The sequence below is a fragment of the Phyllostomus hastatus genome, unplaced genomic scaffold (assembly GCF_019186645.2).
Source record: "Phyllostomus hastatus isolate PE091 unplaced genomic scaffold, TTU_PhHast_1.1 phas_contig_150, whole genome shotgun sequence".
Lineage (NCBI taxonomy): Eukaryota > Metazoa > Chordata > Mammalia > Chiroptera > Phyllostomidae > Phyllostomus > Phyllostomus hastatus.
Window position 1 is genome coordinate 12,963,440 of NW_025333611.1, and position 25,397 is coordinate 12,988,836.

At 41.2% G+C, this 25,397-nt stretch overlaps 2 protein-coding genes across 6 annotated transcripts; one reads left to right on the forward strand and one right to left on the reverse strand.

The window, feature by feature from the left end:
* Positions 1–1,060: 1,060 nt before the first annotated feature.
* Positions 1,061–11,611, reverse strand: PTTG1 (PTTG1 regulator of sister chromatid separation, securin). 5 transcript variants are annotated; one of them, XM_045826633.1, is made up of 6 exons: positions 11,489–11,611; positions 7,314–7,414; positions 6,669–6,850; positions 5,320–5,413; positions 1,868–2,026; positions 1,061–1,216 (listed from the first exon to the last, which is right to left on the reverse strand). In XM_045826633.1, exons 2-6 carry the CDS (start codon positions 7,402–7,404, stop codon positions 1,137–1,139), a joined length of 606 nt encoding a protein of 201 aa, XP_045682589.1. In that variant the 5' UTR covers positions 7,405–7,414; positions 11,489–11,611; the 3' UTR covers positions 1,061–1,136. The 5 variants fall into 5 exon arrangements, with proteins under 5 accessions (XP_045682589.1, XP_045682570.1, XP_045682581.1 ...); XM_045826614.1 differs by having other exon boundaries at positions 6,669–6,853; XM_045826625.1 differs by lacking the exon at positions 11,489–11,611 and adding an exon at positions 7,924–7,992.
* An 87-nt stretch (positions 11,612–11,698) lies between these two features.
* SLU7 (SLU7 homolog, splicing factor) lies at positions 11,699–25,331 on the forward strand. Its single transcript, XM_045828844.1, has 16 exons — positions 11,699–11,834; positions 13,460–13,645; positions 14,258–14,411; positions 14,758–14,838; positions 15,142–15,306; positions 16,387–16,455; positions 18,033–18,080; positions 18,284–18,415; positions 18,691–18,788; positions 18,962–19,029; positions 19,141–19,280; positions 20,118–20,279; positions 21,695–21,799; positions 21,958–22,029; positions 22,129–22,245; positions 23,491–25,331. The coding sequence occupies exons 2-16, from the start codon at positions 13,476–13,478 to the stop codon at positions 23,671–23,673; spliced, it is 1,764 nt and encodes a 587-aa protein (XP_045684800.1). The 5' UTR covers positions 11,699–11,834; positions 13,460–13,475; the 3' UTR covers positions 23,674–25,331.
* The last annotated feature ends 66 nt before the right edge of the window (positions 25,332–25,397 follow it).

Genomic DNA, 25,397 nt, shown 5'->3' on the forward strand with positions numbered 1-25,397 from the left:
CTTAAAAAAAAAAAGTACCTCTGCTCAAAAGTATCTTTCTTCAAAAGTGCCTTCCCACTGAGGCCCTCGATAACCTCTCCAGTTAAAATTTCAACCTGCCCACCCACCCACTCACCCACAGATATGTGTCCTCCCCTACCATATTTTTTCCAGGCACCTATCACTTTCTAGCACCTCGTGTAGCTTACTATTTTGTGGATAGTCTGTTCCTTCTGGCTGGGATGAGAACAGATTTTTACCTGTTTTGTTCAGTGCTCTATTCTTAGTACCTAGAACAGTGACCGGCACATAGTGACCACCCAATAGACGTTTTTCTGCATAAATGAAGGGAAATGGACTGCAAATTTGAAATAATAAATAATTAAAGAATGGCCCTACTCGGTGTGGCTCCGTGGATTGAGTGCTGGCCTGTGAACCAAAGGGTCGCTGGTTGGAGGCACAGTCAGGACACCGGGTTGGGAACCAGGTCCCCAGTAGGGGGCACCCAAGAGGCAACCACACGTTGATGTTTCCCTCTCTTTCTCCTTTCCCCTCTCTAAAAATAAATAAAACCTTTAAAATTTTTTAAAAAATAAAATGATCAAGTCACCTACATAAACCTTTCCAGAAGGTAAGTATTCATGTCCTCATTATTTACTGAGCACCTACCATGTGCCCGAGGACACGAGCCGACAACTACAACGCGGTGCGGACCTGCAAAGGCGGAAAGGCGCTGGGGTCTCGCTGACGCATGCGCAGAGCTCAGAGCAGACGGACGTCAGGAGGAAGGGAGAGATTCACCTTAGGGCGGACTGGGGGCCTGCAAAAAATATCTAACGATCTAACAAAGGTCACCAGTTATCGGCCACAGAAAAGCAACCAAGTACACATCGAGGGGATGTGTCTCAGGGAAAAGAGTGCAGCTTCTAACATAAGCTGTTAAAACAAATCAAAGGGTTTTATGGTATATTTTTCAAATCAGACAAACTTCTATTGTCAGATTATGGATTCTTATCTATTAACACTTCTAATGATACTCGTTTTTATAGTTTTAAGCAAATTACAAATATCAACCGCAATGTTAAGAGTCTGTCAAGGAATTGCTTTATTAACACGAACTATTAATACATACACACAAACTGGAAAGCACTAAGAAACTAAACCTCTACGTCATAGCACACGGGCGGCAGTTCAACGTCCAGAGTCGACAGAATGCTTGAGGGAGACTGCAGCGGATCTAGAAAAGAGGAATTTCTTCTTCAGTGTCTGCAAACCCTTGATTCACTGCCCACCCCCACACAGACATTAGCTGTCATTTTTAATCATCAGTTGTTTTTCCCTTATCTGATGAATCCCTGCCCCACCTACACACCAGTAAGAGCCAACAATACCACTAATGTAAACTACAAACTTTAAATTATGAAACAGTGGAAGTTATCTCATCAGAACAAACAGAAAACACTGATGAGGGCCTCTCAGCACCACCTCGAACCAGACCTCAAACACCGTACAGTAAGGTTTTGTCATTCTGTGCTGTTGTATAGATGCCTTGATCCTGAACAAGCTCTGGATGTGACTTGGAATTCCCCTTTCAAGCAAGTTTATTATACCTCAACCTGTAACCTATGAAGCTACATGCTAAGTTCCACCTCGTTTTGCTGGAGCTAAGGCTGTCTGGGTTCCAGAATGACTTGATTTCACCCGGGCATTTGGAGCCAAAAAGCAGTACCAACTGAGAATAGTGTTTACTGTTCCGAAACCTCATCCTGAAGTTTGAAGGACAGAACTCGCTGGCAGGCCAACCTTGCACAGAGCCGTCCCCAGGGTGATGCACGTGTCCTGGCGCTGACTGCTCTCGGCCCTGCCAGAAGGGCCCTTGTGCACTTACCGGACGCCCACGGTGGAGAGGGCATCTTCAGAGGCGAAGGGGGGCCGAAGTGTAGCAGCCGTTCGAGTTTCCTCTCCTCCTCGAGGATCATGAGAGGCACTCCGCTCAAGGGCAGCTGGGCGATCTGGTGCTCTTCAGGCAGGTCGAAGCTCTCAAAGTCTGCCACGCACAGAAGGGATTTTGTCAGGACAGCAGTTCTCAGTCTGGTCGGTGGACTCCCGGGAGCCTGAGCCCCCGTCAGCGGGCCCACGAGGTCAAAACTGTTTCTCTAGTAACATTAACACCGTTTCCCACTGTGCTGACATGAGCAGCGACGGCACAGAAGCAACGGTGGGTAAAGCAGCGTGCCTTAGCACAGATCACGGCAAGGGGCAATACGCTGTGCTCCTCCCTACCATTCGCCTGCAGTAAAAAAATGCCAGTTTTGCCCTGACTAGCATGGCTCAGTGGATTGAGTATCAGCCTCTGAACCAAAGGGTTGCCAGTTCGATTCCCAGTCAGGGCACATGTGTGGGTTTCAGACCAGGCCCCCAGTAGCGGGTGCACAAGAGGCAACCACACACTGATGTTTCTCTCCCTCGCTTTCTCCCCCCTTTCTCTCTCTCTAAAGATGAATAAATAAAATCTCTTTAAAAAATGCTAGTTTTAAGCACAGTGAAAAGCATTTATTTTTTTAGCTCTTAATCTTTCAGGGTGTATCTCTGTAATATTCAGTATAAGAAAGTAAGTGTGCCAGAAAGCACTCTGCTGCACACTAAGGTATGATGGTGATCTCAAAGAAAAAGGGTTTGGACGACTGCCTGATTTGCAAGCTAAACTAGAGGCCTTTTTCCCAGCGCAATTCAGCCGAAAGAACTGAAAGACAAACTGGGGTCACTCAGAGTCAGATGAGGGTTGCCCATTTTCTCAGAGGAAAGAAAGAAGTCTATCCCTTCGGGGAAAACAGTGTGTGTTGCCAATGATAAAATGCACAATTTCAAGAAAAATTGTGCATTTCTAGAATGCACAATTTCTAGAACTTTGGAAAACTTATCTACGGTCATTAGTTTGACAGCTGCATCATACTTAAGACTTTTCTGAAAAGATCGGTGATCAAAGAACCGCTTTTGCTGCAGCATAATGAAGCATTTCAATATGTGGTGAATCTGCTTTTCTCAAGAAACCAGTATTCCTCAATGACCAGTGCATGGTGAACGAAAGGATAAAATACATTGAAGTTCACAGGAGACCCAGTCATTTTACTGCCACAGCACAAAATGTTCAGTGCCATGGTTTCAGATTCCATGCTGTCCGTTCAGAAACAGCCACGGATTGAATTTTAATGTAGTATCTAAGAAAACTACACTTATCGGAAAAGACTACTAAACGCTTCCTCCTTTCTGAACTAGATACCTGCATGAGGCCAGATTTTCTGCGTGTACTTTAACTGAAACAGATGCGACGCACTGAACGCAGACGTCAGAGGAGAACCCAGCTGTCTCAGATTAAGCCAAATAAAGCAAATTTTCAAAAATATAAAGACATGCCAATCTTTTCAATAAGCTTTTTCTGTTTTGGAAAAGTTATTTTATAAAGTTATTTATATGAACACAATATGTTTATTATTTTTTAACCAATTAATAATTTTAAATATCTCCATTTTAATTTCTAACACAGGAAATATAAACAAAACATACAACGGGAGTCCTCCTTCATTTTTAAGTGTGGAAAAGAGTGATTGAACAAAAATTTGAGAACCACCGTCTGTGTTATTTAAAACTGGTTTTTCTTGACAGTAACAAAATAGGATTTAAATACTGAATCTTTCCTCTTTACGAGGAGGTTAACCATTTTCCCAGAAGATAAGAACAAAAAGAGTTAAAGCATTGTCCAGATACGCCAGCAAGCGTGAAAGTTCTCTGAAGCCTAAATACTAGGAACGTATCTGATCCTTCTGAAGCCTGGTAAAGCCCAGAGGTCAAAAGAAAACCGAATGGCAGAGACTACTTCATTTACAACACGGGATTCGAAGGAAACCAGAAACAGACAAAAGACTCAGGAGGAAGCAAGTCTGAGACATAAAAGGGCTAATTTCCTTTATGCACTAAGATCTCTTAAAAACAGTCACATTATCAAAGGAAAACAAAGATCCAGATCGAAGTTAAACTAACCACAAGTGGCCAATTATCAAACGTGCTCTCACTTGGGCACACACACCCCCCAATTTAAAGCAGGCACCCACTGTGTTTCTGATAAAGATTAGAGTTTTCAAATAGCTGCAGCTAGAGAGCAGGGGGGGAAGCAGGAGGTGGCTTCAGTAATTTATGCTCCCATTTTAAAGGACAACTCGGCCATGCCTCTTTCCTGAAACACAGCACTCGGGAGCCCTCCTTCCTGGCCTAAGCCTTCCTCATTTCCTTAACGTCTGAATGGTAACCATTAGCACGGAGGCTCTCAGAGTGTCATCACCCAGCGTCCCTGAAGTTTCCTCACTGGGTATACTCACAAACTCACAACACTGTAACTTCCAGAATACTGAGTGCAGAATTGTCTGCAATGTAGAAGAGCCACAAACAGCCGGGATGTGTGCTAGTACAATGCCAAACGCCCGTTGGGTGAGAGGGCAAAAAACCCAGCTGAGAAAGCGAGAAGGCCCTGCTTGATTTGCTCCCACCGCTTCACCCGTCTCGTCCTCCACTCTGCTTTCGGTTCCCCAGAGCTGCACCAGGCCTTTGGCCCACCTCAGGATCTTTGCACACACTTCTGTGTACAACGAACGCTCTGGCCTTACCCATCCTCCTCTTCACCGACCTGTCTCCTTAGAGCTTTCAAGACTCCACTTTGTGTCACTTTGTGAAAGTTTCCCTGCTGTTCCAGGCTAGGTCCGGTTCCCCCTAACGGGCCCTGTTTTTCTGCCTGCTCACCATCACAGTGAGATGACTTGTTCAGAACTGGACAAATTCAGAGCCTCCAAATCGTGAGCAAATCAGGGCAGGGTCTGGCATACAGTAGCCTCTCCTCAAATATGAGTAAATTAAAGCTAAAAACCTGGTTCTATAATAAAAAACGTTTCAGATACATGTAGCAGGTTGAAGGAGTAAAAAAAATCATGCCTTCACTGGCTATGTGACGTTTTCAGGCGTTGTTTAATTTGCCACAAAGCCCGCTTTCTAACAAACTTACTAGGGCTGTCCACTGCAGACTGACTTGTTCAAGGTTAGTGAGCACATCCTCTCCCCCCTGGGAGGGAAAACGTTCTCCACATCGCTGCCCCAATTCCCCTTCTGACCCAGGATGGTGCCTTACAAATATACCTACTAACAAGTGTGTCTGTTCAAAGCAGCCCAGATTCAGACAGCCTCGTTACAGCTTCGGGTCATGTGTCATATTCGTATCCACAGCAAGTTACAGCTGAAATGGATTCTAAGAGAAATTCAAGGCCCAAGCATTTCTGTAACACCAAAGGATACTACCTAGAGGGTTGAAGGGAAAGAACTTCTCTATTTCTGGATAGGTGTCCTCTGAGGCAGGAGCAGAGTTTTTTCCTTTGACAGTCTTCTCGGTCACCTAAAACAAGCCAAGAAAATAGGAGTCAGTGAGAGGACTTCTTCGAGCTCGGTTGGCTAGAGCATCATACTGATACACGAAGGTTGCGGGTTTGATCTCCAGTCAGGGCACATACAAGAAGCAAGCAGTGAACGCATAAATAAGTGGAACAACAAATCGATGTTTCTCTCTCTTTCTTCCTCTCACTCCCTAAAATCAATAAATTCTTTTTTACAAAAAAAAGATGTGAAGGCTTCACTGCATTCTAAAACTTTTTCAATTTCAAGCTGACTTCAAAGAACCCTGATCCTTATCTCCTTTTTTTATTTATTTTTTTCATCCTTAGTTCTGTGATTACATACAAATACAATTCAACAAGCAATTCTAGTATCGAGGCTCAAAAGTTAAGTCCAAAATTTCAGTATTAGTTCCTGTCAGCCTGAGCCATCAAGAATGCAGAGTGGAGGTAATTAACGCAATCACTCAGCCTAACAGAGGAGGAAAGGACCCTGAGTCGGCCAGAATACAAGCTAATCCTAAATGCCATTTTTGGCTTTTGGAAGTATGATTTTTCCATGTTTCCTTCAATGTTACTTTAATCTATTGCTGTTTCTTAATACACATTAAACAAAAAATCATTCAAATCAAGTGTCAATCCGCACACTCAAGTCATGTTTCTCAGCCTGGGATGCACTGACCTATAATGCTAGCTCACTAGCTAGTACACAAACACAGAGGTTGCGGTGCTAACAAATCAGCACCTAAGTGGGCTGGTGCTTGCTCTGGGAGGTGGGGTGGAGGATGGCAGCACCTGAGCTATTATATGCAAAGCACTTCCTGTATATGTAAGTAGATACAGACATACTTCATTTTATCACATTCACTTTAATGCACTTCATAGTTTTGTTTTAACAATCTGAAAGCGAGACCCTCCAAAAAAAAGGACTTGCTTTATGGCAATACTTGTTTTATGGTGGCCTGTGGCCTGGAACCCAACCTTCAATATCTCTGAGGTAAGTAAGCCTGTACTACCAGCCAATCTGCTTCAAGACATTAAGGGCAGGTGAGGCAAAAATATTCACCAGCTGATTCAGAGGCTTCTGATCTCCGAGTACAGAGGAAGCTCACAAAAACAGTATGATTCTCTTCTGCCAATCTGTTTGCTGGTCTATATTTGCCCTACTCACTGGGAAGAAAGCCAGAGAGGATGCCAAGTCATTTTAAGAGTCAAAGTGCTAAAGTGTTCAAACTTAGTGTCTTTATAGACAATACTTACCTTTTTAGCAGAGAAGGTTGTCTGTTTCTGCTTGAGAGGTCCATTACTCTTCACTGACTTTTCTGAGGCCCTGTTGACAGTTCCCAAAGCCTTTCTGGGAGCCTTAGGTAAAGCTGGTGGAGCATCAAACATTTTGCCAACATGTGTTGTTGAAACCTGAGATCTCCCATCTAAAGCTTTGACTGCTTAAAAAAAAAAAAAAGTAAGATTATTTGGGCAATAACACATCTGTGCAACTTGAGGGCTGACTGTATCAACTTGGCCTAATTCTCACTGCAAACTCAACCCCCATTTTTGACCATGGCATGGCAATTGTCAATTTCATTCAAATACTGAACAGGCAAGACTCATAACAAGCACGTTGTAATGGCAGTACAGGCACACCTCAGAGATATTGCAGGTTCAATTGTAGACCAAGGCAACTGAGCAAGTACAAAGTGAGTCACAATCCTGCTGCTGCTTGGTCTTGCCCTTAATTTGTAAAAAAATGCAACGTCTGCGAAGTGCAATAAAAGGTATGCCTGTATTCGGCAAACTCGACTCCAACTGCCCACAGAAAGTACACTAAATGGCTCCCTAGGCTCCGGGGCACATCCACAATTGATCCACAATACCTGTGTATCTGATTGCAGCCTGTATACTTACAAGGCCGGGACCCCAGCTTCAGCCGGTCCTTAGGAGTAACACGGGTGCCCGGTTCTCCGTTTTCCTTATCCACAAAGATCACAGTAGCCATTCTGTATTAACTAGGGGTGTGAAATACATATTAGACCCTGGGGGTGGGAAAGACCAGAGAATCTAAGGTGTAGCACAGACCGAACTTTACATTAAGCAGAGGGAAGCCCGAGCTTGTGCCAACGGGCACTTAATCCAGCTCTTAACTTTTGAAAGAGGTGCCAGACTCTAAATTCCATAGGAGTTGGCGGTTTGGAGTCTGCAGACACTGGTACTCATCAGAACCGAACGGTCGGGGATCGCGATGCAGCCCAAAGCCGCAGCTCACCCCGACTCGGCAAGCCCAAGCCCCGGGCACGCGGTCCTCGCCCCACCTCCTCCAAATCCCCTGACCCTGACCCACCCACCCACCCCGAGTCCCGGGCCATCGGAGCCGCGCCCCAGATCCCCGGCCCCCCAACGCAGCCCCTTGATACCGGCTCCCAGTTCCCGGCCTCCTGCCCCCAGCCCTCGATATGCCTTTTTCCTGGCCAGAACCCCCATTCCCACCCAACCACTCGCAACCTCTGGAGTCACCCACTTTAGGATCAGCAACCAAATTACCACGCCACAGCCTCCTGCTGTAGCGCCCGGCCCGGCCAGGTGTTTGAAAGACAACTCACATCCCTATTGGCTGATTCGCCCAGGAGGCGGGACCGGAATGGGACGGAGGCTCCCCGAAAGAACCAATGGGAGGAACCTAAACTACTTGGGTTCCGCCCCGAAAATTTTTTCCCTAGAGCCTTATAACCTAGTGCCTAGATTATAGCTTGTGTCTTTGGGAGCGGGGGAGCGGGGGGCGGTAATCAAACCTCCTGACACCTTAAAAATTAACTTTTAGGGTTTTTTTTTTTTAATTTGCTCCCCACACAGGTAGCAGAGGAGTGAATATGGTCTACAATTACAAATAATTGTGATGATGATTATGATATCAGGATACAGTTTTTTTTTCTCCTATGACACTTGAGGGGCTAACACGTTCTTAAATGAAATGATTGTGAGGTTCAAAAAAGTAATTGGTAACAGAACTGTTTTCCTAAAGTCTTCGACTAATCAACTCTTCGTCCAGAGAGTAAATAGACCAGTTGAGATAAAAACAAAGAGGCATCCTGGAATAAAGGAATGGTAGTCTTCAGGAAAGTAACTGAGGAAACATGGATACATTACAGCTGAAAAAATACATCGTCAGGTGGGGGAAACAACCCATATTAAGTTTAAAGGACACTACCAGAGCAGAATGAAAAACTAAGAAAAAACATAAGTACAGATAGATCAAAGATCAATATTTGAGTCATTCTATTATGATTGTAATTAAGAATGGACAGATTAGTCCCTAACTGAAGGCCTTTCCTCAACATTTCAGGCAAGGAGGCTGTTTCTAGTATGGCAACAGGAATCTCTGGCTTAGGAACAAGATGATGATCCTCATGAATACATAATTCAGGCTTCCTTAAAAAGTCTATCATTTAATAGGGACTGGCATAGAAATGGTTCTCAAAATATGGCAGCTCATTGGCCTCCTCCCTGGGACTTCAGGACCAAAACTGATGGAATGATCCATTCGGTGAACAATTACTGAATGCAGGTTAATGCATCAAGAAGAAAGGATCCTAGCTCAAGAAAGTGAAGAGAACAAAACAACCACGCATATCTTTATTACCTCTTCCCTGTCCTTTTTCTTTTAATCCCTTGTTTTTAATCCCCCTCCCCTTATTTTTCCCTTGTACCACCTTCTACATGTCTCAGCTCCATATCATAGCATGGGCACACAAAAGTGTTCATTCTTGAAACCAAATCTGTGCAACACCTACAACTTCCAAGTGGGGATCCTCTATCTCCTAAGGTTTTGGGCTGCAAGGTTTATACCTCCCTAGGGGTAAGTCTTCCCCTTACCAACAGGGAGCACTGTCTCCCAAGGTCATTCAGTAACTGAAAATGCCATAATCACCTCCCCGCTGAGTGACCATTGTTTTCTTATTAATGATGCTTCAGACCTACTTTGTTCTTCCAAAAACAATTAGTGGGGTACCCAATTGTTACATCACCCTCCCTTCACAAGGGCACGCAGATCCTAATCAACCCCAATGTATCCTAATCCCGATTTACAAACTCCGACCCATCCAGAACTGCTTCCTTAAATCCTCTTCAGAATCAATCCTCCAGGGAGGAACCCAAACTTTACAAAAGATTCTACCCTCTTGTCCAGCACATTTTATGATTCCTCTGGGAGAGGAGCTTGTGCCTGGTGGTTTGAACTTAATACACCTCAGCACTTCCAAGCAATTTCAGTAATTGTTTTAAAGAGATAAAAACTAAGTGTGGGTGATTCACAGACTACTCACTTTCAGGCTATTCTCTGACACTTTATTCCTTTATCTATTGCCCTGTAGAATCAAAATTAATATTTATATTCCTAAACTCTAGGCACTGCAAATTCTTGATAAGAAAAAAATAGACATTAAAATAGGCTATCTTATTGAGGCAAAAATGTTTTAGCTATTTTCACTTTTATGTTTTAAAAGGAATACATGTTATTTTTACACAAGTTTTTAAAATGACCAGAATAGGTGGGACTAAAAATGAAAATTCAGCTGAGTAAATGTGAAGATCTAATTGGCTTTATTTACTGATTCATGAATCGGGTGGCATCCCACCTAACAACTACACCAGCATTCAAAAGGTTTATATAGGAAGAAGGATGGGGCAATGGAGATATTAACAAAAGAGAAGAATTATTTGGGGGCCAAGACATCTTTTGAGGGGGTTGCTAGAGGAAGAAGGGGAAGGTATTTATCAAGCAGACACATTCTTCTTTCCGTGGGGGTAACGAGTGAAGCATGTCCATGTGGCAGCTAACCTTACTGGGACTTGAGAAAGGAAAATGTGTCTAAACTGCTGCTGGAACTTGATCAGTAACCAAGGCAACACAGTAAATTCCTCACCAAGACTTCCCTGGGACTAGCCACATATATTTTCCAATAGCTCTGATTAAAAAGATAAATGATTAATCCCTGGCTGGCATAGCTCAGTGGATTGAGCGCAGACTGCGAACCAAAGCATCGCAGGTTCGATTCCCAGTCAGAGCACATGCCTGGGTTGCAGGCCACAGCCCCCAGCAACTGCACATTGATGTTTCTCTCTCTCTTTCTCCCTCCCTTCCTTCTCTAAAAATAAATAAATAAAATCTTTTTTTAAAAAGGAAGAAAGCTTTCATGGAATGGATTGTATTAAAAAAAAAGATAAATGATTATAGAAGGCACTCAGTGCCTGTTCTTTCTACATCGTAAAAATGTGTAAAAATAATTGCTTTGAGAACCCTTCCTACAACTCAGGACTCCAGGTGCTTGACGGCCCTGCCTTATCTGCATATTCTCTCCACCTGACATAAACCTACTAATCCTTGAATATATATAACTAACTAAAACAGCTTATGCACAGCTGTATTTTTCTTTGTCCTCCTACTTATATAAACATCCCTGAACTCTGCTCTCACACAATGTCTTCAGATGGGCCCAAATAAATCTCTCTTCTTAAATTTACAAAGATTCAAGTCCTCTTTCCTTGATATGCTTCATTAGAAAATTCCAGACTGGGTGATTCGATTATATTTCTGGGATTGGTTGCAACTGCAATTAAATCCAGGTTGGGGGTAGGCAGCAGCGAACAAGGTAGGAGGAGGTAGAGAGTTATAGGTGAGACAGGTGAAGCTGGAGGGCCCCGGAAAATGGGCTTAAGTTACTAATTCTTAGGTACAACCTCATAGGCGAGATGAATGCCAGGTTGAGGAGGGAACGGGGAACGGGTACCTTGAAGGAAGCCAACATCCTAAGCTTCAGACATCGTACTTAGGCCAGTCAGGCCAGAACTGCGTCGTCAGTGGTTTTTAAAGCAAAAGTAAAGTGGTTTTAAAAGTAAAAGGTATGTCACTAGAGCAGCCCTACACAGCATGATACCTATTAGTTGCCTGTGGCTCTTAAGCACTTGAAATGTGGCAAGTCTGAGCACGTGTGATGTCCCTAACAGATTTTAAACTTTACTTTTTTCTTATGGCGAATTAATATGCTGGATATATTGGGTTAAATAAAATATTGCAAAAGTAATCTTACCTGTTTCTATTGTCATAATATGGTTACTGGACTATTTTAAATGACACCTACGGCTGACATTATGTTTCTCTTGGACGGCGTTGCTTTGGAGTTTTTAACCTCGGGTAATGGGACGTGATACGCACAAATACGGGTTTTACAGAGTACTCATTTGAGAGTCCGAAGAGTACAAAAGCTCGAGATCTCGCGAGACCGACGTCTCGGGATCTTGGGACCCAAAGAGTTGTTAATGCGCATGTGTCCCGCGGTGGCTACCGGGAAGCGCTGAGTACAGGAAGTAAACATAGACTTACTGGCTTCGTTTCTATCCATCCAGTGGTTTGGGGGTCCCCTGCGACGGGACCGGGTGAGTAATTATTTTGAGAATTTGGGTGGGGAGAGTAGTGTGGCGAACGAGAGCGGGGAGGGTGCGGGAGGTGGGACAGTGCTGAGGAGGTGGCGCCAGCGGGGTGGTGTAAATGGCGGGGAAGGTTTAGCTCGAGAACTCCGGAAAATAGGCCGGAAGTTTCTAATTCTTCAGATATACCTTCAGGGGGATGAGGAACACCAGGTGGAGGAGGGAGCAGGGAACGAGCACCGAGAAGGTAGCCGCTGTTCTAAGCTTTACACGTGGTATCGTACTTCGGCCCAATCAGACCAGGACTGTTGTTTTTAGTAGTTTTTAAAGAAAAAAATATGTCATTGGAGCTGCACTGCCCAGTGGGATAGCTATTATTTACGTGTATCTTAAGCACTTGAAATGTGGCTAGTCTGAGCAAGTGTAACATCACCATCAGATTTTTAAAAGTTTTCTTTTATGGCGACATAATATGCTGGAAATACTGGGCTAAAGTATTGTAAAAGTAATTTTACCTGTTTCTTTGTATTGTCGAAATATGACTACTGGAATATTTAAAATGGCATGTAGTTGGAAAAAGGAGTAATACTAAGGTAGTAGCTTTGAGAAAAGGATTAGATGAATATGAGTGAAATTCAGAAGGTGCACATAATTTTTAATAATGAAATAGATGTGGGGATTAGCTGGAACGCCTAAGTAAAGGGATGAATGATGGTGTTTTTCATTAAGAGAAGAAACTGAAAGGAGAGTAGATTTTGTAGAGGAGATCATGAGTTTGAATTAAAATTTGTTGAGGTTAGGTGTCTCTGAGACCTCTAAGTGGAGATGCTGTGAAGTAAGCAATTGTATGTATCAGAAGCTCAGGTAAAAGGCCTGGAATGGAGAAATAAATTGGAGCCAACAGTGGTGTACTGTGGCTACTAAAGTCGTGGAAATGGATGAGCTTGTCCTACTAGTGGTGTTCAGGGTGATGAAAGAGGCTATAGGACTGAGCCTTGCAGAATCCAAAATTAACTAACTAGACAGAAATGGATAAACCTGCAAAGGAAACAAGAGGAGCAGTGAGAGGGGTACAAGAAGAACCAGAAGAATACAGGGTCCCCTAAGCTGAGAGATAAGAAGGTAGCAAAGAGAGAGGGAACAGCACTGAAAAGAATGGCCATTGAGAACTTAGTGGTAACTTTTCGGGGTGGTAAGGGTTGGAAGCTAAATTAGAGTGATTAAAGAGAGAAGTAGCTGAGGATGAAATAGAGGTAATAAATACAGATAACTCTTAGGGCATTCAGTATTTAAGGATAACACAGATCAGACCCTGTTTACTTATTAAGGGTTAGTGTGGTAGGAAAGTTTAACATTTACATACAGAGGAATTTGGAAATGTACATGAGAGAATCTTGAGACATTTTAAATATGTATATATGTTCTTCATTTGTAAATTAGAATTGAGGGAGTAACTACAATAGTAGAGAATTTTTATTTAGGGGAAAGAGAACCTTTCCTCACAGATACTATGAAAGAATAAGAACATATGAGACAGTATTTATTACCCACAGTATGTGTCATTAGAAGGTAATCTTGATAGATGAACTTGTGAAGGCCTATTTACACTAATAGAGATTTCTTCCTTTTCACAGAGGAGGCCAGGTAACAATGTCGGCTACTGTTGTGGATACAGCTAATGCTGCCCCCCTGTCGGGGTCCAAAGAAATGAGTTTGGAGGAGCCAAAGAAGATGACCAGAGAGGACTGGAGAAAGAAGAAGGAGCTAGAAGAACAGCGAAAACTGGGTAATGCTCCTGCAGAAGTTGATGAAGAAGGAAAGTAAGTAATTTTTTGCATTATCTGTTCATTCAAAATTCAAATTCATGTCTAATTTATCAGTTCCTCATTCTTTGACAGGTTATCTTTACCATATACATCATGTTTGTTTTATTTATTTTATCAAACTCATTTGCACAGTTTAGTAATCAAGTAATATTGGAGGACTTATAATGAACACTATAGTCCCTTTCAACCCTTCCTACTCCCCGTCCCGCTGCAGAAGCTGACTACTTACAAACCTTTATATTTTTTAGTTTTTCTGGCTGTTACCTCCACATGTCTAAATAATACACTTAATCCATTATTTTAATCAACTTGAAGACATTACTATTTACCTCTTGCTCTGATATAAGATTTATCTCATTAAAATACATCTCTCTTCCTCCTTCAGTTATATCACTATTCTTAGTTTCTTTGTGGGCAATTTTCTCACTCTACTTTAAATCACTATTTTTAATTGTATTTTTTTTTATTATATTACAGAGATATCAAGCGTATCCTCTCCTCCCCCCATTGCAGTATCTCTATTCTCAGATTCTGTATAGACTACCTTCAGTAATTGTAATATCAGTTACTTTTTTAACTTTATTCTTTAAAAAAATTTTATTACAGAGACATCAACCCTCATATTCCTCAGTATATTTCTTCAGTGCCATGGTATATTGATCCATCCAAAAGACCTACTTTAAAGCACCAGAGACCACAGCCCGAAAAACAAAGGCAGTACAGCTCGTCTGGAGAGTGGTACAAGAGGGGCGTGAAGGAGGTGTGTAGGCACCCTGCACCTAGCCGTGTGTAAATGGAGATTTTATTTTAAAAACTTAAAGTAACAACCTTTAGTACAATACTGTATAAAGGAGAAATGGGTTACATAACTTTTTACCTGGTATTAAAATTCACAGTCCACATGACATTAGCTCCTGTATTTTGTTCATAAATTTTATATTGCTGAAGTCCTTCAACTTTCTCATTTATAAAAGAGTAGAGACTCACTGGTTATCCTTTTAACTAATAAATCATTTCATTAGACAATATAATGAGAGCCAATATTACTTTCAACTTATTCAGATACATAAAACATGTTCTTTGTTTTTCTTCTTGTTCACGTGCAGAATTCCATAGCTACTAAGTACCGCAAAGGAGCATGTGAAAACTGCGGGGCCATGACACACAAGAAGAAGGACTGCTTCGAGGTGAGCGCACCCTTGGGAGTCCAGGAAACTGCAGTCAGTGCCTTAACTTCTGCACTCCTCGTCAGAGCGCTTCATTCCTTTTTTCTGGAATTACTTATTCTTCACTACCAAACAAAAATTAGTTCGCATGAAAGTAATCTTAATTCAGCATCGTTAGATTTTTCTGCTGGAAGACTAACTGGTGGATTTATGAAAGGGACTGTCAAGTGTCATGGTGTGTTCACACCTGCTCTGTAAACATGTGAAGCTTGCCTCTGGGCTGCAGGCACTCAGGGAGAGGCTTAATCTTACCCTGTTTTCCAGAGACCTCGGCGTGTTGGAGCAAAGTTTACAGGGGTTAACATAGCTCCGGACGAACACATGCAGCCTCAGCTGACGTTTGACTACGACGGCAAGAGGGATCGGTGGAATGGCTACAATCCGGAAGAACACATGAAAATTGTAGAGGAATATGCCAAAGTTGATCTGGTGAGCAAAATTCCGGCTTTCCTGGTGTTCTTAACGAGTGTACAGTTTGCTCTGTCTCTAATTTAGCAGCTCCATTTTTTGAGTCTTCAAGTTTAAAAATGGTGGCATTATTATGTAAGCCTCATTGAATAATGATCATACACAGTGTGCTAGCCCTGTTTGGCAGCAATTTCTTTTTATTTGATTCTCTCTCTTTTTTTTTTTTTTTTGAGAGAGGAAGGGAAGGAGGAAGAGAAACATCATGTGTGGTTGCCTCTCACATGGCCCCCACTGGGGACCTGGCCTGCAACCCAGGCATGTGCCCTGAGTGGGAATTGAACTGGCAATCCTTTGTTTTGCAGCCCACGCTCAATCCTCTGAGTTACACCAACCAGGGCTATTTGATTCTTGTGTTGTCCTTTACTCTCTGACTTAGGTTGCAAAAAAATTTGGAAGTGTGAGAACAGATTATAGTGTCCAAAGTTTTCAGCTTTTTAAGTTTATAAAATTAGTTCCCAGACTGTATGTCGCCCGTGGGCCTACTTTACAGTTGTCTCAGAGCATTTGAGGGTGGTAGAAGGGGGCCAGGAAACTTGTTTCAGAAAATTGAGTTTTACTTTAATTCAGCCTCAGTTTTTTCTGTTATGTTTTCACCTCCTCACCCCTATTTAAAACCATAGTCACACTGCTTTTTTTATTTCTCTAAACGGAGTTGACATTTAAAAATCATGAGATTTTACATAATCTAAATTTTATCTTCTCATGAACAGTGAAATATATGGTAATACGGGGCCAGCCTGACGAGATTCAGCCATCTGGAGGCAGGTGGCTGCCCGTTTCGGATGGGGCTTGCTCTCCGCAGTTCACCACAGGTGCCCTCTGGCTCGGCTTCCATTCGCGCCTGCTTCAAACGGGCGTTTGTAGCTGCTGTTCCTTACGGAGCATAGGTCTAGAGCTCTGGGAAATCACAACGAGATGACCTTGTCCACCGACCTTTTCTGAAAACAATAGACTTAGTCCTCTTAAATATATTACAAAAATTAAATATTCATTTGAGTATTGTAAGTAAATTGCAAATGTTTTGTTTTGTTTTTTGGTTAGGCAAAACGAACACTGAAAGCCCAGAAGCTCCAAGAAGAATTAGCCTCGGGAAAATTAGTGGAACAGGCTGTAAGTAATAAAAAATGATCAGTAAAAAAGTTTCATATCTTAGTAAATGAAAATTGAAACAAGAATTTATTTTATGTATTTTTTGCTATTGAGGGAGAATAATAAAACTGGTACTTTTACAGTATTCAGGCAAATATAAATTGATATAATCATTTTGGAAAGAATATTGCCATAAAATATTTGTATATCTTTTCTGAAATTAAATTAGCAGATTCTCCAGGCTAAAGAATTTCCTAATATTAGTAAAAATTATTGTACACAAAGATGTTCATCATAGAATGTTTTTCATTGGCAAGAAATGGAAATGGTTTAAATTTCTGGAGTTAGGTAATTGGTGAAGTAAGCTGTCCTGCAAGCTAACATTTTAGCACATAAATTTTAGCACTAAAATTAATAGCACAAGCTAACAGAAGCTGAAATCCAGCTTTGCCACCTGTCTAACCGGGTGGTCCTAGAAGGATTAATTTGCCTCTCTGAGCCTCAGTTTATCATCCCTAAAGTAGGCTACCCCCAGGGGGCTTAGCATACATACACATAGTAAACATTTAGTATTAGTAGCTATTGTTGTGATTATTTTGACCAACTTTGGAAAAAGAAAAATGGCCTGTTTCTTTTAATCTAACATATTCTGTTTGTCATAAAAATAGCATAATTTTCCCAGTAAGCATCCTTAAATGTATGTAGAGCACTGATAATTTTTGCCACTTGGGAACTTTGGTGTTAAGGTTCACTGCATAAGGTAGAGCAGTCTCTGTTACAGAGATTTAGCTATCTGTGTAACAATGCAGTTTGTTGAACTTGCCACTTGTGGGAACTCCCAGATATTTTCTTTAATATTTCTGATTTTGAAAGTCATACATATTTAGTGAAATAAAAATAAAAATTAAAAGAATAAATATTCCCTTTGTTAACTACTAACATTTCGAAGTAGGTCTTTCTAGGTCCCAAGCCACATCCCCCACACACGTTGTATATGTGTGTAACTATAATAATAACGTTGTTAATGTGGGTTTATCTTCACATACTCATGTATCACCTGCTACTTCAGTGAAACAATACATAGTACAATGACGACTTGTCTTCTCTGTCTCAAAGTGGAAAACAATGTAAGATGCACAGCAAAAAGTCTCTCCCCCGTCTCCATCCACCTTGTCTCTAACCCTCATCCCCCCATAACCTTTTATATTTTTCTTGTGGATTCTTTCAGAGTTTCTTAAGTAAATACAAACAAGTACAAACATATAATGAATGTTGTTTCCCCCTTTTGCCCACCCCCTTTTTTTAAAGATTTTATTTTTTAGAGAGAAGGAGAGGGAAAGAGAAAGAGAGGAAGAGAAACATTGATGTGTGAGAGAAACATGTATCAATTAGTTCCCTCTTATATGCTCCCAGCGGGGACCTGGCCCCCAACCCAGGCATGTGCCCTGACTGAGAATCAAACCAATGGCCTCTCGGTTCGCAGGCTGGTGCTCAGTCCACTCAGCCACACCAGCCAGGGCTATCTTAACTTTTTTTAAAGTGTTAAATAATAAATAGGTTTAGTATAATGAAATAATTCTTTTCCTTCTCTCATGCAGAATTCTCCAAAACACCAGTGGGGAGAAGAGGAACCAAATTCTCAAATGGTAATGAATATTTGCCCTATCTGGGTATATGTTAAACTTTTCAATTTCTGATGGCTAATACAATAATGATATAATTATTACTTATATAATTAGAAATAATAACAGCTTTAAAGAACAAAAGTGAATAAGGGTATGGTTGAAAGGAAAACAACTGAATGCTATTTTTCTTATTTTACTATTTTTTTTTCCTTTCCCTCCTTCAGGAAAAAGATCATAATAGTGAAGATGAGGATGAAGATAAATATGCAGATGATATTGACATGCCCGGACAAAACTTTGACTCAAAGAGACGGATTACTGTTCGGAATCTTAGGATTCGTGAAGATATTGCAAAAGTAAGCCTGAACAATTTAATGTACACATTTAAAAAATGTTTGTCTTCCCAGCCTAAAATGTACCTACTCTTCTGATATCTGGGCATTATACGAGTAATGTAGTCAGTCATTCCAAAATTAGGTATCATTCTGTTTTGTTGTTGTTGTTGTTGTTGTTCATCTGTGCCCCAGAGTGCATTCACACACAGAATTGATTGTGATCAACTTCTGGTCTGCTGAAATTCTTTTGTTGGAAGTAAACAGTAATACAGTTTTTAAACATTTTTCTATTCTAGTATTTGCGGAATTTAGATCCAAATTCTGCTTACTATGACCCCAAAACGAGAGCGATGAGGGAGAATCCTTATGCCAATGCAGGGAAGAATCCAGATGAGTAAGTATCAACTTAAATGTACAGATTTCAAGATGGAGGGGTGAGGGGGTTGCTTTTAATTGTAAAATTGAATCTATGTTAAAATGAATATCATCTGTGGTTGGGTCAGAAGGAATTGACTTTTCTTAAATCAGTATCTGAAACAGTTTTTTTTCTTCAATTTGTATTTGCAGAGTGAGCTATGCGGGAGATAACTTTGTTAGATACACAGGTGATACCATTTCAATGGCTCAGACACAGTGTAAGTGTTTGCTGTATTGTCAAGGCATTTCCTATCAGCTCATAAGACATTTGGGGGCATTTAAAACACCATGTGGCTGACAGCTTATGAAGATGTTTTGAATTGCCCTAGTGTTTGCATGGGAAGCCTATGACAAGGGGTCTGAAGTGCATCTGCAGGCCGATCCTACCAAACTAGAGCTGCTATACAAGTCCTTCAAAGTCAAAAAAGAAGATTTCAAAGAACAGCAGAAAGAGAGCATCCTGGAAAAGGTAATTTTGACAAAAATGCTAAAGAACGTTTCTTAAAGAGAAGGTACTACTTAATAAGCATTTGATGTACACTTGAAATACTATACGAAGAGAGTCCCTTTTAATCCATCAGGAATAGTCCTTTCTTTCAGCTGACTTCATTACTTGGCAGACGGTATTAGCATAGCTGTATCCCTGAGTTTTGTAGCAAACACACCAACCCAAAACTTCACAACTTAAATGAACACTTATTTCTTCTCATTCTGTACTGGTCTGGGCCTGCTCATCTGCGGATGGATGGTCTAGGATGGCCTCACTCTGGTCCCTTAACAGCTGGCAGGCAGGTTGTCCGAAGAGAGCCTTACCTGGAACAGTTCGCTCTGCCCCTCCTGGGCTATCATCCTGAGTAGGCTAGTCCAGCTTCTTTCCGTGGCATTCTCAGGACACCAGAGATAGTAGCAAAACGTGTGTGCCAGTGCACGAGTGCTTTCCAGGCCTTTGTGCACATCACATGTGCAGGTTTCCCATAGGCCACAACAATTGACGTGGCCAAGCCCGGATTCAAGGAGTGGAGAAACAGACTCAGTCTCTTCAGGGCAGGAGCATCAAAGTCCTGGCAAATGGGCATGTGTACAGGACAGAGGAATGTAGGGCCACATCCAGCAGAAAAATAGCAACTGAGACATCTTGTATTTGTCTATGAAAATTTGGTGGCATTTGTTCCACTGTGTTTTGCATAACAGGGCCCATAAAAAAATATCCCTATAATCTTTCTGATTAGAAATAAACCCTTCAGTAAGGAGTCAAATGCAACTTTATATCATAAAGTGTATTTAATAATGTTCAATGTCCTTTTAGTATGGTGGCCAAGAACATTTGGATGCCCCTCCAGCTGAGCTGCTTTTAGCTCAGACAGAAGACTACGTGGAGTATTCACGACACGGGACAGTCATCAAAGGACAGGAGCGGGCTGTGGCCTGCTCCAAGTACGAGGAGGACGTGAAGATCCACAATCACACAGTAAGTGCTGCACCAGACCCGTTCTGTGTCCTTGTCAGCACCCTGCGCTGGGTCGTGTCTTTATATTACAGCTTCATGACTGAATCACTCCTGTGTGTTTGGGGTTTTTTTACATTTTAAGTTTGCTTTGTGAATTTTTCCAAAAATAGAAAAAAATGTAAAAGAATACTAGTCTGTTCACCCATATACCCACCACTAGGTTCAGAACTTAAAATTAAAGATAGTCTTTTTTATAGCCATAGTACCAATTCAGAAAATTGGCTTTAGCTCCTTAATATCATCTGATCTCTTACCCTTAATTCACATTTGCCAAAATGTACTTCAAAATGCTTTTAAATAGTTCTTTAGAGGGTTGTTTGTTTGTTTGTTTTGAGTCAGAATCTAATCAAAGTTTATTTTGATTGTTATTTGGTTGTAATGTCCTTTTTTTCTAGAGTGTATCTCTCTTTTTTCATGACAGTGACTATTTACTAGATCAGGCCATTTACCTTGTAAACTGTCTCATTCTACAGTTGACTGCTTCCCAGTGATATAAATAACTTCCCTCTATTCTCTGTATTTCCTATAAATAGGAATTCACATTTAAAGGCTTTATTAGGTACGTTAAGTGTTCTGACAAGAACACTTCACAGCTGATGTAGAGTGCTTCATATTGCATCACATCATAAAGCATATAATGTCATTTGCTGTACTTTTAAAACACCCAGACTACAGTTGCCTCTCTAAGTTAGGTTAAAAATTTAACTACCTGTGGGAGTCAGGCAAGTAAACATCCATGAGTGAAGTGAGCCAGGCACATTGAACAAAACAAAGAACACAAACCCTGTCCACTAGGAGCATTCACTGTTCATCAGTAGCTAATTCTTGCCAAGCAGGAACATGGGCCCAGAATGTCATAGTCCTTAATTTTTCAAGAGAAGTCACACATCCTAAATTTTTAAATACATCTTGGGAAGACTATAAAACCACTGTACTATAAAATCTGCTTCTCACACTTGAGGTCAGGACCTTTGCTTGTTAGCTAGCTCTGGAATCCTTATAATTTTCCTCCCATGTTACCTTTAAAAGAGCTGTATTTTATACTCCTATCAACAGTATATGAGGTCACTAGTTCAGGTTTTTTTTTTTTTAAGGGTGTGTTTTTTTATTATTATTTTTTAAAGATTTTATTATTTTTAGAGGGGAAGGGAGGGAGAAAGAGTGAGAGAAACATCGATGTGCAACAGATGCATCAGTTGCCTCTCGCACACCCCCAACCAGGGACCTGGCCCACAGCCCAGGCATGTGCCCTTGCTGGGAATCGAATCAGTGACCTTTTGGATTGCAGGCCAGTGCTCAGTCCACTGAGCCACACCAGCCTGGGCTCAGGTTCCATTTTAAGTAACATCCCTTCCTCTCTCTCTCTCTCTCTGCAGCATATCTGGGGATCTTACTGGAAAGAAGGCCGATGGGGATACAAATGCTGTCACTCTTTTATCAAGTATTCCTATTGTACTGGAGAAGCTGGCAAAGAGATCACTGTGAGTAATTGTCCTCCAGTTCTCAGAGCTGTAAAACTGCCAAAGCCTTAAGTCAGAATCAGTATGAAACAAATATCCTCATACTTCACATTTTAACTTTTTTCTTGCATAATTGGTAACTATGATATTCAAGCCCAATTGCATCTATTTTCCCACAGAATTCAGAGGAGTGTATTGTAGATGATGTAGCTGGAGAAGAATCTGTGAAAAAAACCCAAACCCTCATGGAGGTAAGTCCTGAATTTTTAAATACCTGAAAGAGGACTTTAAAACTTGCACTAAAGCTTTGTTTTTGCCTAATAACTTTATGTTTTAATCCTCTCTGTCAGATACATCAGGAAAAACTAAAAGAGGAGAAAAAGAAGAAAAAGAAGAAGAAGAAGAAGCATCGAAAGAGCAGTTCAGATAGTGATGATGAAGAAAAGAAACATGAAAAACTGAAAAAGGTACTTTGTGAAATGTAAAGAATGAAAATGACCACACGTATTCTTTATTGGTAGGGGACCTTAGGAAGTAAATTAGCTAGTGCCATGTCCAAGCTCATTTTAGAAATGAAGTGGGTTCCCGTCACCTCGTATCGGGTCAGGAGTGTGAGTGGAGGTTTTGTGTGTCTTGGTATTGCCTCCTCCCTCAATATTGGACAGATATCACTAATGTACAGGTGAAATATGCCTTGTAAAGCTGTAATTTTAGCATTATTGACATGTTTCCTGGAAAGAACTGCCTTCTAGCTCAATAATCTGCAAGTTTCAAGTCCTTGGGAAAATTCAGAATTACAGTCTCCACCAGAAGCATCACTTGTGGGCTTCTGTCATTCAATTGAACGTCATTCAATTTTTGCTATTAAGTAAAAGCAAATTTTTTTACATTAAAAACCCTTTACTAGAGCAGTTTAAGTCCAAGCAAAATTGAGAGAAGGGCACAACTATTTCCTATATCTCATTTATAGCTTTCCATCTTATCACCATCCCCCACCATTGTGGTACATTTTTAAAACTGATGAACCTGCATTGATGCATCATAATCACCCAACATCTAGTTCACTCTTGTTTTTTAAATTTTTATTTAATTTATTGGGGTGACATTGGTTAATAAAATTATATGTTTCAAGTGTACAATTCTGTAATACATGATCTGTGTATTGTATTGTGTGATAGTTATCCAGAGTCAAGTCTCATTTTGTTACCATTTATCCCCCCTTTCACCCTCTTAAGTAAAAATTCTTTAACATTGAAAATATCATAGAATGATTGGGCTCTATGATAATAATCATATGAGCCAAATAGTGATTAGTTGCAGCTTGATAGTGAAAGGGCTGACTCCCGAGCTCTTCCGGGTAATCTGGGGGTGGGGTGAGGGGGTTTGTTTTGTTTCATTTTTTTAAGATTTTGTTTATTTTTAGAGAGGGGAAGGGAAGGAGAAAGAAAGGGAGAGAAACATCAGTGTGTGTTTGCCTCTTGCATGCCCCCAAATGGGGACCTGGGCTACAACCCAGGTGTGTGCCCTGACTGGGAGTCGAACCAGTGACCTTTTGGTTTGGCACTCAATCCACTGAGCCACGCCAGCCAGGGCGTAATCTAGGTTTTTGATGTAGCGGTTTATATTCAGTGGAGTCTTGTGGTGTTCTGCCACTTCGGAACAAAAGGAACTGGTGTAGAGCCATGGCACTCATGTTTTTTCTCTCACTATAGGCACTGAATGCAGAGGAGGCCCGCCTTCTTCATGTCAAGGAGCTCATGCAGGTCGATGAGAGGAAGCGGCCTTACAATAGCATATATGAAACTCGAGAACCCACGGAGGAGGAGATGGAGGCCTACAGGATGAAGCGGCAGAGGCCCGATGACCCCATGGCCTCTTTCCTTGGGCAGCAGTAAGTCGCCACGGACGGTCACCCACGATAAACACAGCTGATGGCAAATTCTTTCCAGCTTCTTGCCGGTGATTGTAGATGGAGGAGGCAGTGTCTGCTCATCCGCTGCCTGACTTTAATAAAGCTCCCAGAAGTCCTATGGTAAATTTCTTTCTCTCCGCATTGAAGAAACAGAAGGAAAACACAGAGGGGTGGCACATTAAGTGCGGGCTAAGGTTGTATTTCTGACTTCATGTCAGTGATGCAGAGAGAGGCCTTGGTTCGCTTGCCCGTGCACTGCCTCTCACACACGCGCTCGCTCTCTCTCAAGACTCTCTTCATCTCGACAGTTAACCTTCATTTCTTCCATTTTTATGGCACTTTATCTGGAGTTTGCACACATTTTAAAGGTAGATTACTCTTCCTCAAAACTAGGGAATTGTTTTTTTTATTTTCTACTTTTACTCTTTTTTAATCCTCACCTGAGGATGTGTTTACTGGTTTTAGAGAGGGAGAGAGAGAAAAACACGAATGTGAGGGAGGAGCATCGATTGGTTGCCCGCCCCGACAGGAGCCTGGGTGTGTGCCCTGGCCGGGAGGTGAACCTGAGCCTCTTGGTGTTCAGGTTGACACTTCAGCCAGCTGAGGCACCTGCACAGGGCTGGGCTTCATTTTTTTTTAATTAATAGTAACTATATTGTAGCTAGTTTATAGTCATTTGTTGTTGCCTCCTAAGGCTTTCCTGGTCTGTAGCTAAAATAATTCAGTCTGAAAGGAAATTTGTAGATGTGAATAACTTTATCCTCTGTGGTAATAATTCTGTTTTTCACTTATTTATACAGTTTTGATTTGTAAAATATTTACTTGTGTCTTATACCCAGAACTAAATGTGTTAGCCTTTGGATGGAAAAAGAACTCCCTTTTCCATTCTCGAATCAGAGGTGACTAGGTCCTTTACCATTCTGGAGATGATCCTATAGACAAATCCTTTCCTGTGTCATAGAGGATACAGTTTGTGGTAACTGTTTTTTGTTTGTTTTAATTGTGATTGCTTTTATGTAACAATCATGAATATGAAAATTGACTTTAAAAGCTTATAAATTCCCTTGTACCTAATCTTTGTATCCAGCAGGTGTCACTTCATAAAATTTGCAAAAGCAAAACCTGAGGTTGAAGGGTTCTTAAAAGCACTATGAGGATAGCTTGTAGGGCTACTAGATTGCCGTGATCCTCAGGCCTCTTCTAGGGACATTGTGAAAATAATACCATGAGAGCGGGCCCATGAAAAAAAAAGTTTCAAACCTCTGGCATGAGTACATTGACTTTTAACAGCTCGTTGGATTTTCTCAGCTACCAAAATCCACTAAGATACTGCATTAAGTTAGTATCTCAGAAATAATGCTTGTGCTCACTATGGCAACACATATACAGAAGTAGTTCTGCTAGGAGAGTAACTGAACCCAATTGTCAAGTGCTGTGGATATCCATGTGGTATCTAGACTCAGACTGGTCTGGAATTAAAACAGCAATGCCAATAGATCTAATTTTAACCCCTGTAAGAATGTCAAAAGTTTGTGTTTTCATATTCCTATTTTAACAGCATAGTTCAACATAAAGTCTGATACTGGTGTTTATTTTGTATCTTATTTATCTTTTGTTAATAAAGATACATGATTGAGAATACTTATGTGTATATGAAATGGTTTGTGGCATTATTTCAAATATCTGGTAGAAAAGTGGTTGTTGATA